Here is a 13,065-nt window from a genome sequence, read left to right on the forward strand (position 1 = left end):
CGAGAACGTTCCGCTCAGCTCCCCACTCTCCATCCTTAACTACCTTGCCGTGGTCCCGGGTCCTGCAGTAGAGTGGGGGACCCCAAAAAACATGGCGGGGAGAGAGGCAGAAAGTGAGGAGAGAGCTAGCCGACAGAGGGGGGCGGCGGGGGGAGAGAACTGCAGGCTGCATACAAGTCATCTCGGCAGCATTGCTGAAATCACTTGTACAAAACAAGTGGTGGCTTCCCCACTGTACACTTAGGTCCGCTTGCCCGAAACAGGGTTAAATGTAGAAAAAAAACTGCATGTCCCAGGCGTTGGGTGATGGGAATTCCACACTCCTGCTGCCCCGAGGCCGGGCCTTGGTGGCCTTGTGGGAAATCCGCCCTGGTCCATATAAATCAATAAATCATTGACTGCTAAAACATGAGACAAACCAAAAGCTTATAGCAAGAAAAATAACAATTTATTATCGCTTTCTATATAAACAAAGTATAAAACATGAGGACATCCTCTGCATGGGGTTCTCTTTCCATTACCATCAGAATAGTCATAAGGACAGACTGTAAACTTTATGAGCCTAGTGAATCGTAGCCCCTCCCGCAAGTCATTTCCAATTTCTGAGGGCAAGGTCCATCTCTGCTATACAAGCTTGTTCAATGAACAGACCAAGGAGCAGAAGGCTAACTGAAAAGGACAGTAGCTAATGGCAACCAATCAGAATTAATCATTCTGCAAACGGACTGTAATTGATTGCTTTGGTTTTGTACTTTGCTTGTTGTTCTTCCTTCTGTCGTTTACGTCAGCCTCCAAATTCTGCTGGAGCCCCCTGGAATTTCCATGCCAGTACCATTTTCTGAAGGCATAGGACTAGGCACACCCTCTCCATCTATGGCTTCTGCTGGCGTTCATCTACAAGGTAGGACATGTGACTTTCTACTTATTATTCCTGAACTACAAGTGCCATCATGCCTCATGTCAGTGGTATCCATCAATGTACAGCAGCAGACAGTGCTTTATGTCTATATGTACAGGTTGCTCTGCACTTCAGTCGTTCTCATGCTGTTCCTCAGGGTTTCTAAAATATTTTCAGATTTCTGGAAAAGAGAAAAGATAACAGATTTAGGAAAGTCTTTCTTAGACCCTTTCCTGCGACCTGTACAAATACACATTTCTGGCTTTCCTTGTGACTTGTTTCTTCACATATGTACGGTATTCTCTAGCAGAAAGTGCTGCATATCACCTGGCCCTCCCCTCCTACACAACACTTAGCCCTCCCCCTAAAATGTAACCCTCCTCCTAACACTTAACCATACGTATCCCCCCCAACACTTAATCTTACCCCTCCTTGTAACACTCAGCCCTACCTATCCACCCAACACCTAACCCTACCCCTCACCATAGCACTTAGCCCTACCCATTCACCTACACTTTACTTTACCCCTCTTCTTAACACTTAACTCTACCCCTCCCCATAACACTCAGCCCTACCTATCCACTTACACTTTACGCCTCCCTCTAACACTTAACCCCTCCCCATAACACTTAACCCTAACCCTCCCCATAACACTTAACCCTAACCCTCCCCATAACACTTAACCCTAACCCTCCCCATAACACTTAACCCTAACCCTCCCCATAACACTTAACCCTAACCCTCCCCATAACACTTAACCCTAACCCTCCCCATAACACTTAACCCTAACCCTCCCCATAACACTTAACCCTAACCCTCCCCATAACACTTAACCCTAACCCTCCCCATAACACTTAACCCTAACCCTCCCCATAACACTTAACCCTAACCCTCCCCATAACACTTAACCCTAACCCTCCCCATAACACTTAACCCTAACCCTCCCCATAACACTTAACCCTAACCCTCCCCATAACACTTAACCCTAACCCTCCCCATAACACTTAACCCTAACCCTCCCCATAACACTTAACCCCACCCCTCCCCCTAACACTTAGCCCTACATATCCACCCAACACTTATCCCTCAGTCTGACACTTAACCCTACCCCTCCCTCTAACACTTTACCTTACCCCCTAACACTTCAGCCTACCCATCCATCTAACACTTTACCTTCCCCTTCCCCATAACACTTAACCCTACCTATCCTCCTTACATTTAACCCTACACCTCCCCTAACATTTTACCTCACCCCTCCTCCCTAACACTTTACCCTGTCCCTCCCCCCTAATGCTTAACCCTACTCCTCCCTCTAGCATTTAAACCTATTCTCCCCTAACACTAAACACTATCCCCTTATACTTTACCCTCCTTCCCCTCTCCCCTAACACTTAACCCTATCCCCCTCCCCCCAAAACTTAACCTCTTATGACAGGGAAAAGATAACTAGCGGTCCTAGAATGGAAACGTGAACAGAGCTGTATGGAAACATTTATTGATGGATCCACTTTAACAGAGATGCAAAAGGGGAAAACCTTACCGCAGCCAGAAGGCTCATACTCTGGCAGGATAGGACTGACCGGAAAGCCTCCATGGTGACGGAATCCAGTTTGGTGATGTCTGTGTAGCACTGATAATAGATGGCGGGAATCCTCCACACCTGACAGTGCGCCATCACTGCAAGAAGAAACATTCATCAATGAGTGGACATGTTACCGCTTTCTCCAAATTCTAAGAGGAAGACCCGTGGTATGGGAAAATAGAAGAAGCAGAAGACATCTGACCTATTAGGGACATTATGCCCCAAGTTCGGCCTTAAAGTGACATTAAACCCTCAGATTTTTTAACATAAAACAATAGTGTAATGTGCGCCTTACTGTAATCCATGGTTGTTTCCCTTCTCTTTGCTGCTCTTCCTTTTAAATCCGAATCTCTTCTCATGCTTGGGGAGAACTTCTGTTTTGCAGCAGACTGCCTTGTCTCTGAAATGGATACACGGTGTCTGTGTGCAGGTTCACAACCTGAGCCAGCACTACAGGAAGAGGGACTCTGCTGCAAAGGGAAGTTCTCCCCAAGCATGAGAACAGATACAGATTTAAAAGGAAGAGCAGCAAAGAGAAGGGAAACAACCATGGATTACAGTAAGGCGCACATTACAGTATTGGTTTATGTTAAAAAATCTGAGGGTTTAATGTCACTTTAACACCCCTTGATTGCTCTGATGAATCCCATCTAGACAATCCCTAATATTTGTCCCATCCCCAAAAAAAGAGAAACAAGCTATTAGGGGGCCTATGCATGACAATATGTATTTATCATCATTCCAGATATTTATATAGAGCCCTCAATTTACACAGCGCTTTACATACATCATTCACATCATATACTTTAAAATGTCCTTTCCACAAACCACGCTATGGACGCTGAGGTTTGTATATTGTGGCTCCTCCATATACCATGGTGTCTAAAATAAGAACCGTGTTGCCACACAAAACAACCAATGAGGTTTCTTATCAGGCTCATTGAGCAACACGGCCAGGTCTTGTTCCAGATACATGATAAAATAATCCTTATTGGTACCAATTAGGGATGCACCGATACTAGTATCGGTGCCGAGTATTTGGGTGAGTACTCGTACTCGCATAATGCTCCGATGCCTTGCCCGATACTTCCGGTATCAGGAAGCCAGGCAGCGCATCACTACACGCTGACTGGCTTCCTGATTGGTCCGGAAAGCTGGCTCCATGCTCCCTCGTCACTTGTGACGAGAGAGCAAGGAGCCGGCTTCCCCAGCCAATCAGGAAGCCGGGCAGCATGTAATAATGCGGTGCCCGGCTTTCTCATTGGCCAGAAAGCCAGCTCCATGCTTTCTCGTCACCTAGTGATGAGAAGCATGGGGACAGCTTCCCTGCTAATCGGGAAGCTGGGTGGCGAGTCTTTACACACTGCCCAACTTCCCGGCTAATCAGGAAGCCGGGTGACGAGTCATTACATGCCGCCTGGCTTCCTGAATGGGACTTCCGGTACTCGTACTCGATACCGAAATACCGGTATCAGTGCATCCCTAGTACCAATATTCTTCTTGTCTCTGACAACCAGCCATCTTATCCAGATCACACTGTGATAAAACAATGAAGTGGAGAGGGCGGCTTAGAGCTAAACATATAAGAGTGTTGCCCACAGCAGCCAATCATAATCCAGCAGACTTTTACTCAACGGAGTCTGATTGGCTGCTACGGACAACGCAAATATATTTTCCTTTAGGATACGTTTGTAGATGAGAGTCTATAAGGAAAGAAAACACTGGGCCAGATAAACGTTTGTTGGTTCGCCAAGTACTTGGCACATCTGCTTTTTTGGATGCGCCAAAAAATAATTTAGTTTGAAGGGTTTAAATGTCACAATTTTGTAAACTTGTTTGAAAAGAAAGAAAAAAACATGTCAGTTCGGCATGGCGAGCGACGATTCGCCTTCCTCAATAACTCTCAGTTTATCTGGCCCAATGCCTGGCTAAAGAGTCAATTACCAGCGGCGGGGAGCCCATCCGCGATATTCGGCTGCTCCAGGGGGCCGCAGGGAGTCCCATTCGTGTAGTGTTTGGTCTTCAGCACCTTCAGAAAGGGGACTGGGAGGTTGTACGTGGATTCTGGGGTTTTGTAGTCAGACACCGGGCAGGTGGACAGGATAGTCACCTTTAAATTGTCTTTCTGTAGACAGCCGAGGACCTGCCAGGGGGAGAAAAGCCAAAATCAAACATGGCAGAAGGATGAGAAAAGTCCATCAACTCCACATTACAGCATACTTAAAAAAAACCTCTACACATACAGTGCAAGATCGGCCAAAAAAAGCCTTAACCCCTTGATTGCTGTGATGAATCCCATCCAGACAGTCTATCCCAACGGCCATTATATATACTAGGGATGCACCGATACCGGTTTTACGGTATCGAGTACCGATACTTTGCTTTCGGTACTGTCCAATACCGAGTACAGATACCGGTGCTTCCGCTGGTATGGAGCAGGCAAGTTGGGCAATCAGGAAGCCGGGTGGAGGGCAATGACATACCACCCGGCTTCCTTATTGCCTGGGAAGCCGGCTCCATTGTGTTTGGTCAGCTTGATTGTGACTTACCGGGAAACCGGCTTCCCAGCCAATCATAATCAAGCTGGCTTCCTGGCCAATCAGGAAGCCGGGAGGCGAGTAATGCCCTGCCTCCTGCTTGACCAAGAAGCTGGCTCCATGCTGATTTGGCTGGAAAGTCGGCTTCCCGGGCCAATCAGCATCGAGCCGTCTGTTTGCCAATCAGGAAGCTGGGAGGCGGGTCATTACTCGCTGCCCAGCTTCCTGATCGTACGGTTAGCTGGCTCCATGTTCCCCTATGGCACGGCCGTTCAGAGGAAATCTTCCTCTGACCGGAAGTTCCGGTATCGGGAAGATATCAGGGCATTTGGGCGAGTACGAGTGCTCGCCCACATACTCGGTATCGATACCAATACTAGTATCGGTACGTCCCTAACGTATACTATATGTCAATGGAAGTCAGAGGGTGTATATGTAGACAGATGTCTGACATATTATAGCATGTCTGCAGAGGGTCCCGGCTCCCCGGAATACATTTTGATTTCTCCTCTAATTTAGGCTATAAATGGCTGAGATTAAGAGATGGGCACGGCAGGTTCATCTCGTACGATAGAAAGTCCACCATTCTGGAGGGGACCCCAGACAACATCAGAGCTGAAAGGCGGAGCATAGGACAGCTCATGCCAAATTTCACCCCATTACATCAATTGCACACGCCCAAAAATGTCACGGTCCTGATAATGACCCCTCCGCAATCAGATCTGTTTACATTACCGCATCGGCCTTCTCAGAGGCTGTTACTTCAGATAAATGTTTGTAAAGACGTCATCTTTGTCGTTTGATGGACGTGACGACAAGGTGATTGGGGTAACAGTAAATAAGCCTGGTTCAAATTATGCTGCAGCATCACTGCCCCTGGAATCGGGAGATGGGAGCCAAATGACACGTAACATTCATGAAGACCTTTCCCGCGTCTAATACTACGCCTCAGTGTCTGGAGGAAACATAGGTCTGGTTTCCTATAGTAACCAGATTCTTTCTTTCATGTCTCCACTTCCATACAGGAAGATTCTTACTGGTCTTAAGTAGGAATGAGCTGGGGTATGGTCAGAACTTGAATTTGTCAGAAGGAAGCCGCCAGTACCGGCCCAGGGGGCACTCCCTACGCACTTTCAGCGTTAGAGTTCTGCTTCAAGACAAAAATATACTAAGAAGTTTTGTTTTTTTGCATCCATTGGCACAGAACATACGTTCACAGAGCTTTGCAGGAGGAATGGCTCTGCGAATGGTTTATATATGCAGCCAGATATGTATTTTTCTTCTTCATTTTTACAGATTTCTTTGGAGGATGCCACAATCAGTCTTTGTAACTTAGAACAGATTCTGACCCACCTTCTCACACCACTGGAACTGCTGGTCCTCGGCCACGTAACAGAAACACTGACACAGGATCACCTGGAACACAGAATACAACACTCACTGATCACACCCAGAATTATCATATGGGCAGCAGTGCAGACGCGCCGCAATGCTCATCACACACTTGCCGATTTTGTCGCTTTCACAAACATTTCCTGGTTTTAAAGCACCAAACAATAGAAACTGCAGCGAATAACCATTGAAAATGTCTTTGTGATGGCTTGGTGTTGGTTAAGATCCACCAGTTTGCTGTGTATGACATAAAGCTGGCCACACACACAGCAATGTTCAAGGGGATGTACAGACGTTTTGTGTCAGGGAAATTTGATCAATGCGCATAGGGTAAGTATTGCGAGAGCTGCTGTGTAGGCTTATGGGCGTGTGAGGCGCTACGGTGCCAACATCACGCACAACCACACATCTGCTCATGGAAAAAGACATGTGTACGTGCCTAACGCGACGTGCATGCCACGTGCACTGACGAGTGATCTTCTTCCTGTGCCCATGTTGCTGACTTCTGCTTCCTGTACTGACCTGTCTTGGCCCTGCTGATCTACCCCTGCCCTTGTGACCATGGCTTGCCTTCTGACCTTGCTCCTGTCCGTCGATTCCATCCTGTCCATAAGTCTCTAACCTGGCGTGTCTCGACTTTTCTTCTGACTACTGAGTGTGTGCTGCAGCAAGTTACCGACCTGACTTTCCCCGACTCTGCTATATTCTGCATTGCTGCTACTTCCGCTGTTGTCGGCATCATCTCCTGGTGGTCATCTCCATCAGCTGACCTCTGTATCCAGTCGCCTGCATCAGCAGTCCTGGTACCTACAGCAGCTTCAGCAACCGCTGCCACTCATGCCCTTACTCTGTTTCCACCACGAGTCATTACCTGCCCCCCCCGGCTTCCTGATTGGCCCGGGAAGCCGGCTCCATGCTCCCTGGTGACCAGAGAGCATGGAGCCGGCTTTCCGGCCAACCAGGAAGCCATCAGCGTGTAATTACTTGTTGCCCAGCTTCCCAATCGATTACAGAGGTTCCAGTATCGGAGTAAGCATCAGGAGTATTTGGGCTAGTTTGAGTACTTGCCCAAATACTCGGTATCGGCATTGATACTAGTATCGGTATTGGCGCATCCCTAATGATTACGATTATTCAGGATTAATATAGTGCCAACAGTTTGCACAGTTGTACAACATATGGGGAGACAGTGCAATTACAATACAATACCATACAAAAGGATTAGAGGACACAGCTAGTGAGAGCTTACAATCTGCAAAGAGGGACAAGTGATACAGAAGGTAATGACTGTGAGGGATGAGCTGATTGAAGGAGTAGATGTACAGTTTTTAGGAGGAGGTGGAATAGGTTTCCCTGAAGATGTGAGTTTTCAGACAGACAGATTAGGAGATAGCCTAGACAGCATGGATGATTTATGTGCTGCTGTGCAGCTATGTAATCAGTAGAGATCGCAAAGTGCTTGAAGCAGGCAGACCCCGTATGATATTAGCTACAATGTACACAGAACATATGCGCCATGAGATCTGCCAAAACAAGATGCTCCATGCAGCAATTCACATTTCTCAAAATCTGGCAATCTTAGTTTATCTGCCCAATGTATTTCTTTAGTAGATATGCATGTTAATGTCATATAGTCTTTTGTCCAGCCAGCATCTGAAGCTCTTGGCCCCTTTTCTCGTTTGCCTCCTTATTACCTTTTGTATACAGAACTCAGTACCTCCAGCTGACATTTACACACATGTGAATGGCTAATTTCAACGAGACATTTTCAACTACTCCGCCCCCATCACATTTGCAAAGATAAATTCTACAGCTGGAGTGCCGAGGTCGCCCACCCACGCCTTACTGAACACCCATGAATTCATATGGAGGTTTTTCTCTCACCGTGGGGTCTGTGATGCAGCGGTAGAAGACGCAGGAAGACGGGGTAGTGTCAGATCTGGGCGCGTGCTCCCGACACCTCTCATTCCATAACGTTATATGTCCGGAGACTTCCCAACTCCCAGAGCTCAGGATATGGGAAGACACAAACCCTGCAAAAAGAAGACAAAAGTTACACAATTGCTCTGTGCATCCAAACAGGCGCGCTTCAATGCATTGCACCAAAGCCAATGACAGGAGCTTTTTTTTTTTCCTTTAGGAGAGTCCCTCCTAAAAGCAAAACCTACACATTGCCCATGCAGAGCAAATTAATGATTTTGCTTAAAATTGGGATTAAACTCCAAAAAGAAAAAAAGGCGTGTGTTGTGATATATTGTAATGCTGGCGCTTGCATTCCAAGTTGTTTGTAGTGTCAGTATGTAGAAGTTGTTCAAGAAACTTTTGGACGATTTCTTAAGGGACCGTAATATACAGGGGTACAGGTACTCCTAGAATGAGATCCTAATAGGTTGGACTTGATGGACTAATGTCTTTATTCAACCTCAAATACTATGTAACTATGTAGAAGTTACGTATCTATAGGTAGGGAAAGATCTCATTACCACCGACAGAAATCTGAATGTGTGTATATCCATATTGCTGTGTGTGTGAATAACAAGTCCACTGACAAACTGCAAGTGGTGGCGGTCTACCCTGTGAATGGTGTGTCTTGTGTGCCTAGGCAGTGGTAATAGTGATCACGTGAGGATTCTAGCTCACACGGTAGCTTAAGGCAGGGGTAGGCAACCTCAGCACTCTGTTGTGGTACTGCAAGTCCCACGAGGCATTGTAAGTCTGACAGCCACAGGCATGACTCCCAATTGCAGAGGCAAGATGGGATTTGTCGTCTCACCACAGCTGGAGTGCCGAGGTTGCCTACCCATGATTTAGGGAATCTCAGAAGCATGTGGAAATCACTTCTTTTTCAGCAGAGGAAAAAGATGCCATAAACACCCAGGTACTCTGCTGCATGTCTTCTGAGAAAGTCCAATATCGAGTCACTGAGCTTGGACCGGACGTGCAACCCGCAACATACATATGAGAACACCTCACTGATCCACCTCTTATATACAACAAGGGCATGTTTACCACCTCACTGATCCACCTCTTATATACAGCAAGGGCATGTTTACCACCTCACTGATCCACCTCTTATATACAACAAGGGCATGTTTACCACCTCACTGATCCACCTCTTATATACAGCAAGGGCATGTTTACCACCACTCTACTTTCACTGTACCCATGCTAATGGAAGACTTCACTGCCTCCCCTCCGAGCACTACAGGGTGTTAGTGGTACCCTAGGTGGGTAGATGGAGAGAGGAGTCCCCCTCTTTTACATTAGAGATCCCCTTTTACATAAGAGTCCTAACATCACAAACTATCAAGGTAGCCCTGAGGAAGTCAGAAGGCACCCTGGCATGCCACGCCACCCTGGTTGAGAGAGGCTGCCCTATCCTACCTACGTCCTTTTTGTTTTCTTGTTTTCACTCCAGAGCACCCCCCACCCACTTTCCTCTTACTCTCCAACACCCCCGATCCCACATCCTTACCTTTTATCACAACCTGCCCTCCCCATTTATATTCTACACAAAGCACTAACCACCCCCGAATATACTGTATATCACAAAAAAAAAAGAGGGAAACAGGGAAACATATGCACAACCACCATAAACTATCCTTGTACTCCTCCCTACCATAAAGACCAATCACTTGGAAGCACTTCTGTTTCCATTGAACTACATCTTGCAGTGTAAAGGGTATGTAATGTGCGGAAGGTTTTGTAATGTACGTGTACATCTCTCCTTACGCTCTACCGAAATACAGGATGAGAACACTGGCAGAGTGTGCTAGTATGCTGCGTGTGCTATTGTTAAAGCCTTAAGAAGCTTTTGGTGACCCCGAACCCAAAGACCGTTTCAGCTATGCGGTCACCAGCACGTGGTCAATGGTTTTTGTCAGCATGTGAAGCACAAGTTCCTAGGTACTACTACTCCATACCGGTAATGCTAAGTACTACTACTAAGTAACGGTATGGAGAGAGTTGAACATACAGGATGGTATTTTCACTATTCTTTGTTCTACTCCTGCATGAGCTAAGCTGTTATTTAAAGGTGCCAGGTCTTGGGATAGAGGGTTGCCGGACAGAAATTATACCGAGCAGTGTCTATGACTGGGGTGGGTGACCTTGGCACTCCAGCTGTGGTTAAGCTACAAATCCCACCATGCATCTGCCTCAGGGAGCCATGTCTGTGGCTGTCAGCGTCTTGCAATGCCTCATGGGACTTTGCTGTTTCAGGAATACTTTGTGTTTTGTATTGCCACACGTAACCAACCTGTAGCATTGTCACCGACAGCCAGAATCAGACTGGAGCAACTGAGCCTGTGTTCAGGAGAGTCCTCGATAGCTGCGCTGGTCTCGGGGCTCCAGGTCAGCGTCACCTCCCTGCAAGGGAAAGGGCAGAGTGTCAACCTGTTTACTGCAATGTAGAAATATCTGGGTACAGATCAGAGGAGGAATCAGAGCTAGACATTGCATATGCTACTAGCCTGTCACTGAACGCTTCTCTGCCTTTTGGCTAAGATCAAGTGTAGTATCTGTTCTTATCAGTTGCCGGGGACAGAACGGCCGCCGTCGCCTAAGGAGAGATGGCGGCTTAGTAAATCCTGGCGTAATTCTGATGGGAATGGGTGCTTGCTTGGTCTGGCTGGAGTGTTGGGAGGCGGCAGAGCCCGTGGTGCTGTGCCCCCTGGGGTGGCGTCCCAGGGGTGCCAGAGAATCACATTGGGTGTGGGACCCCAACACTGATTCACTTACACATGGACATGGCCCTCATTGCAATCTGCACAACGCCTCTTGGACAGGCCTTATGGCTAGTCCGGGGCAATATTTTTGCACTCCGGCCCCTAAGGCCCGTCAGTGTGGTGCACTGGCACTTCGATTTTTATTCATGCACGATTGGCACTTGACTTTCACAGGTTGACGGAGGGTGCAGGTACCTTCGGGCCTGTTTCTTGAAGTTGGGGAGAAGGTTCTGTGACCTACAAATGGGCACCTCTGCCTTCTCCCACCTGTGGGTGGTCTCTCTTTGGGAGAGCCCCCCAACCTAGTACATGGGGACCTGTTTCGGGAGGTCCCAGAGGATCGGGGCCTTCGGGTTGGGGGACCTAAGTCGTTCTTGTCCCTGTCAGGAGCCTTGCGCCCCGGGGGAATCAGGAAAAATTGTGGCCCTTTCATTAGAAAGGACCAAAGCACCCTTGTGCTTTGTGATTTCACGATTCACTTTTTTTGTTCACAGGGGATTCGTTTTCAAGCATGCTCCACGGGCTTTAAAAAGAAACAACAAACTAGTTTGTCACTGATCATACTGGGGAAGCCTCTAAAGTGGACCTCCTGTCCAAATCCTTTGTTTGGATAGAATGGGGAAGAGTTGGACTTTCAGCTGAATACACTCCAGGTGCATCAAAACAAACGGCGTCCATGTCTGACAGTTCATTTTCTTTCTAATGCAACCACAAAGCCTGACCCTGCCAGCATGCTGCAGGAAAGGACCTTTGCTCTCTGAGGGAAAGCAGTGGTCTCTCTGCAAAGGTCTGACACGCCCCCTAATGAGTCAAAACCAGAGCTCTCCAATCAGCAGGAAGCATGAGCTTTGCTGATTGCACAGCTGCTCGCAGTCTGCATTGGGAGAGTGTGACAACGCAGAAGGCAAAACATTGTCCTCCCATTAAGTGCCCGATCCCTCATGGCAGGATCACCAGGCATTATTTAATTGAAAGCTGCAGATTTAAAAATATCACTTTTGAGAACGACATTAACATGGTAAAGCTCATGTAAGACTCCTGCAGACTGTTCAGGTCTTCTGTTATGGAGCTGGAGGAAGTTATCAATGGACTGAAGGCATCAATGGACTACAAGAGCACCACCGCACTTGTGCTCCACTGAGAACTGAGTGCTCTCTCTGCTTTTCACTCACCTCATAGTTCTAGCCGACCTGTGACAATGAGACTGTCACAGGTCGGCTCAGTAGATCGGGAGGTGAGCGAACATATACCGGCGTTCGATCACCTCTCGATCCTGTCACGGCTCTCTGCCGTGACAGGGGAGGGGCTGGATTCCCCCCCTCCGCCAGCGCTGACTGGCGGAACGGACGGGGGAAGGGGCGGGTACAGCTGGCTCTGCCTCTAAATAGGCAGAGCTAGCTGTCAGTCACACAGCTGGGCGGATCCCGGCACAATTGTCGGGATCCGCTTCAGCTGCGGCGTCTCAGTATGTAGCTTGCGGTATACTGAGCCTAGGGTGACGGGAGGACGCTAGTTTGTGTCCTCCCGTTACCCTAAGGAGAACTATGGGGGAAAGACTCAACCCCCATAGTTCTCCTTTAACCTTTTATCGAAATGCATTTAGCATGCCAACACGTTACCTCCAAACCTAAAACAAGTGGTGTGAATCCAAGACATACCATAGAATGTCTCAGCATTCCCTGTCCATTTGTGGCACATTAAACTGAAAATGAGTGATGTGCGGGGGGCTTGGAGCACACCCAAACCCGCACATAACTGTGGCTGACACCCCTCCTCCCATTTTCTGCCCGGTCCAATCAGGGTAAGGATGTAGACGCTCATAATGACGACAACAAAAAATACGTAATATCACCTGGATGAAAGTGTAAAGTTAGAAATATAGAAATATGAATGTAATAAGTCTGCTGTAAACCCCAGACCCCCCCCCCC

The 13,065-nt window shown here is 47.7% G+C and overlaps 1 protein-coding gene across 1 annotated transcript in view; it reads right to left on the reverse strand.

Moving 5' to 3' along the window:
* Window positions 1-1,004: 1,004 nt before the first annotated feature.
* Window positions 1,005-13,065, reverse strand: part of PSMG1 (proteasome assembly chaperone 1) — a 12,600-nt gene continuing 539 nt past the window's right edge. Inside the window, exons 2-7 of the mRNA XM_018552694.1 lie at window positions 10,668-10,777; window positions 8,294-8,442; window positions 6,371-6,433; window positions 4,425-4,623; window positions 2,439-2,575; window positions 1,005-1,079 (exon numbers count right to left, since the gene is read on the reverse strand). Coding sequence (XP_018408196.1) covers window positions 1,005-1,079; window positions 2,439-2,575; window positions 4,425-4,623; window positions 6,371-6,433; window positions 8,294-8,442; window positions 10,668-10,777 — 733 coding nt within the window. The remainder of the gene's footprint in view (window positions 1,080-2,438; window positions 2,576-4,424; window positions 4,624-6,370; window positions 6,434-8,293; window positions 8,443-10,667; window positions 10,778-13,065) is intronic.

The sequence above is a fragment of the Nanorana parkeri genome, unplaced genomic scaffold (genome assembly GCF_000935625.1).
Source record: "Nanorana parkeri isolate BGI_ZX_2015 unplaced genomic scaffold, ASM93562v1 scaffold95, whole genome shotgun sequence".
Lineage (NCBI taxonomy): Eukaryota > Metazoa > Chordata > Amphibia > Anura > Dicroglossidae > Nanorana > Nanorana parkeri.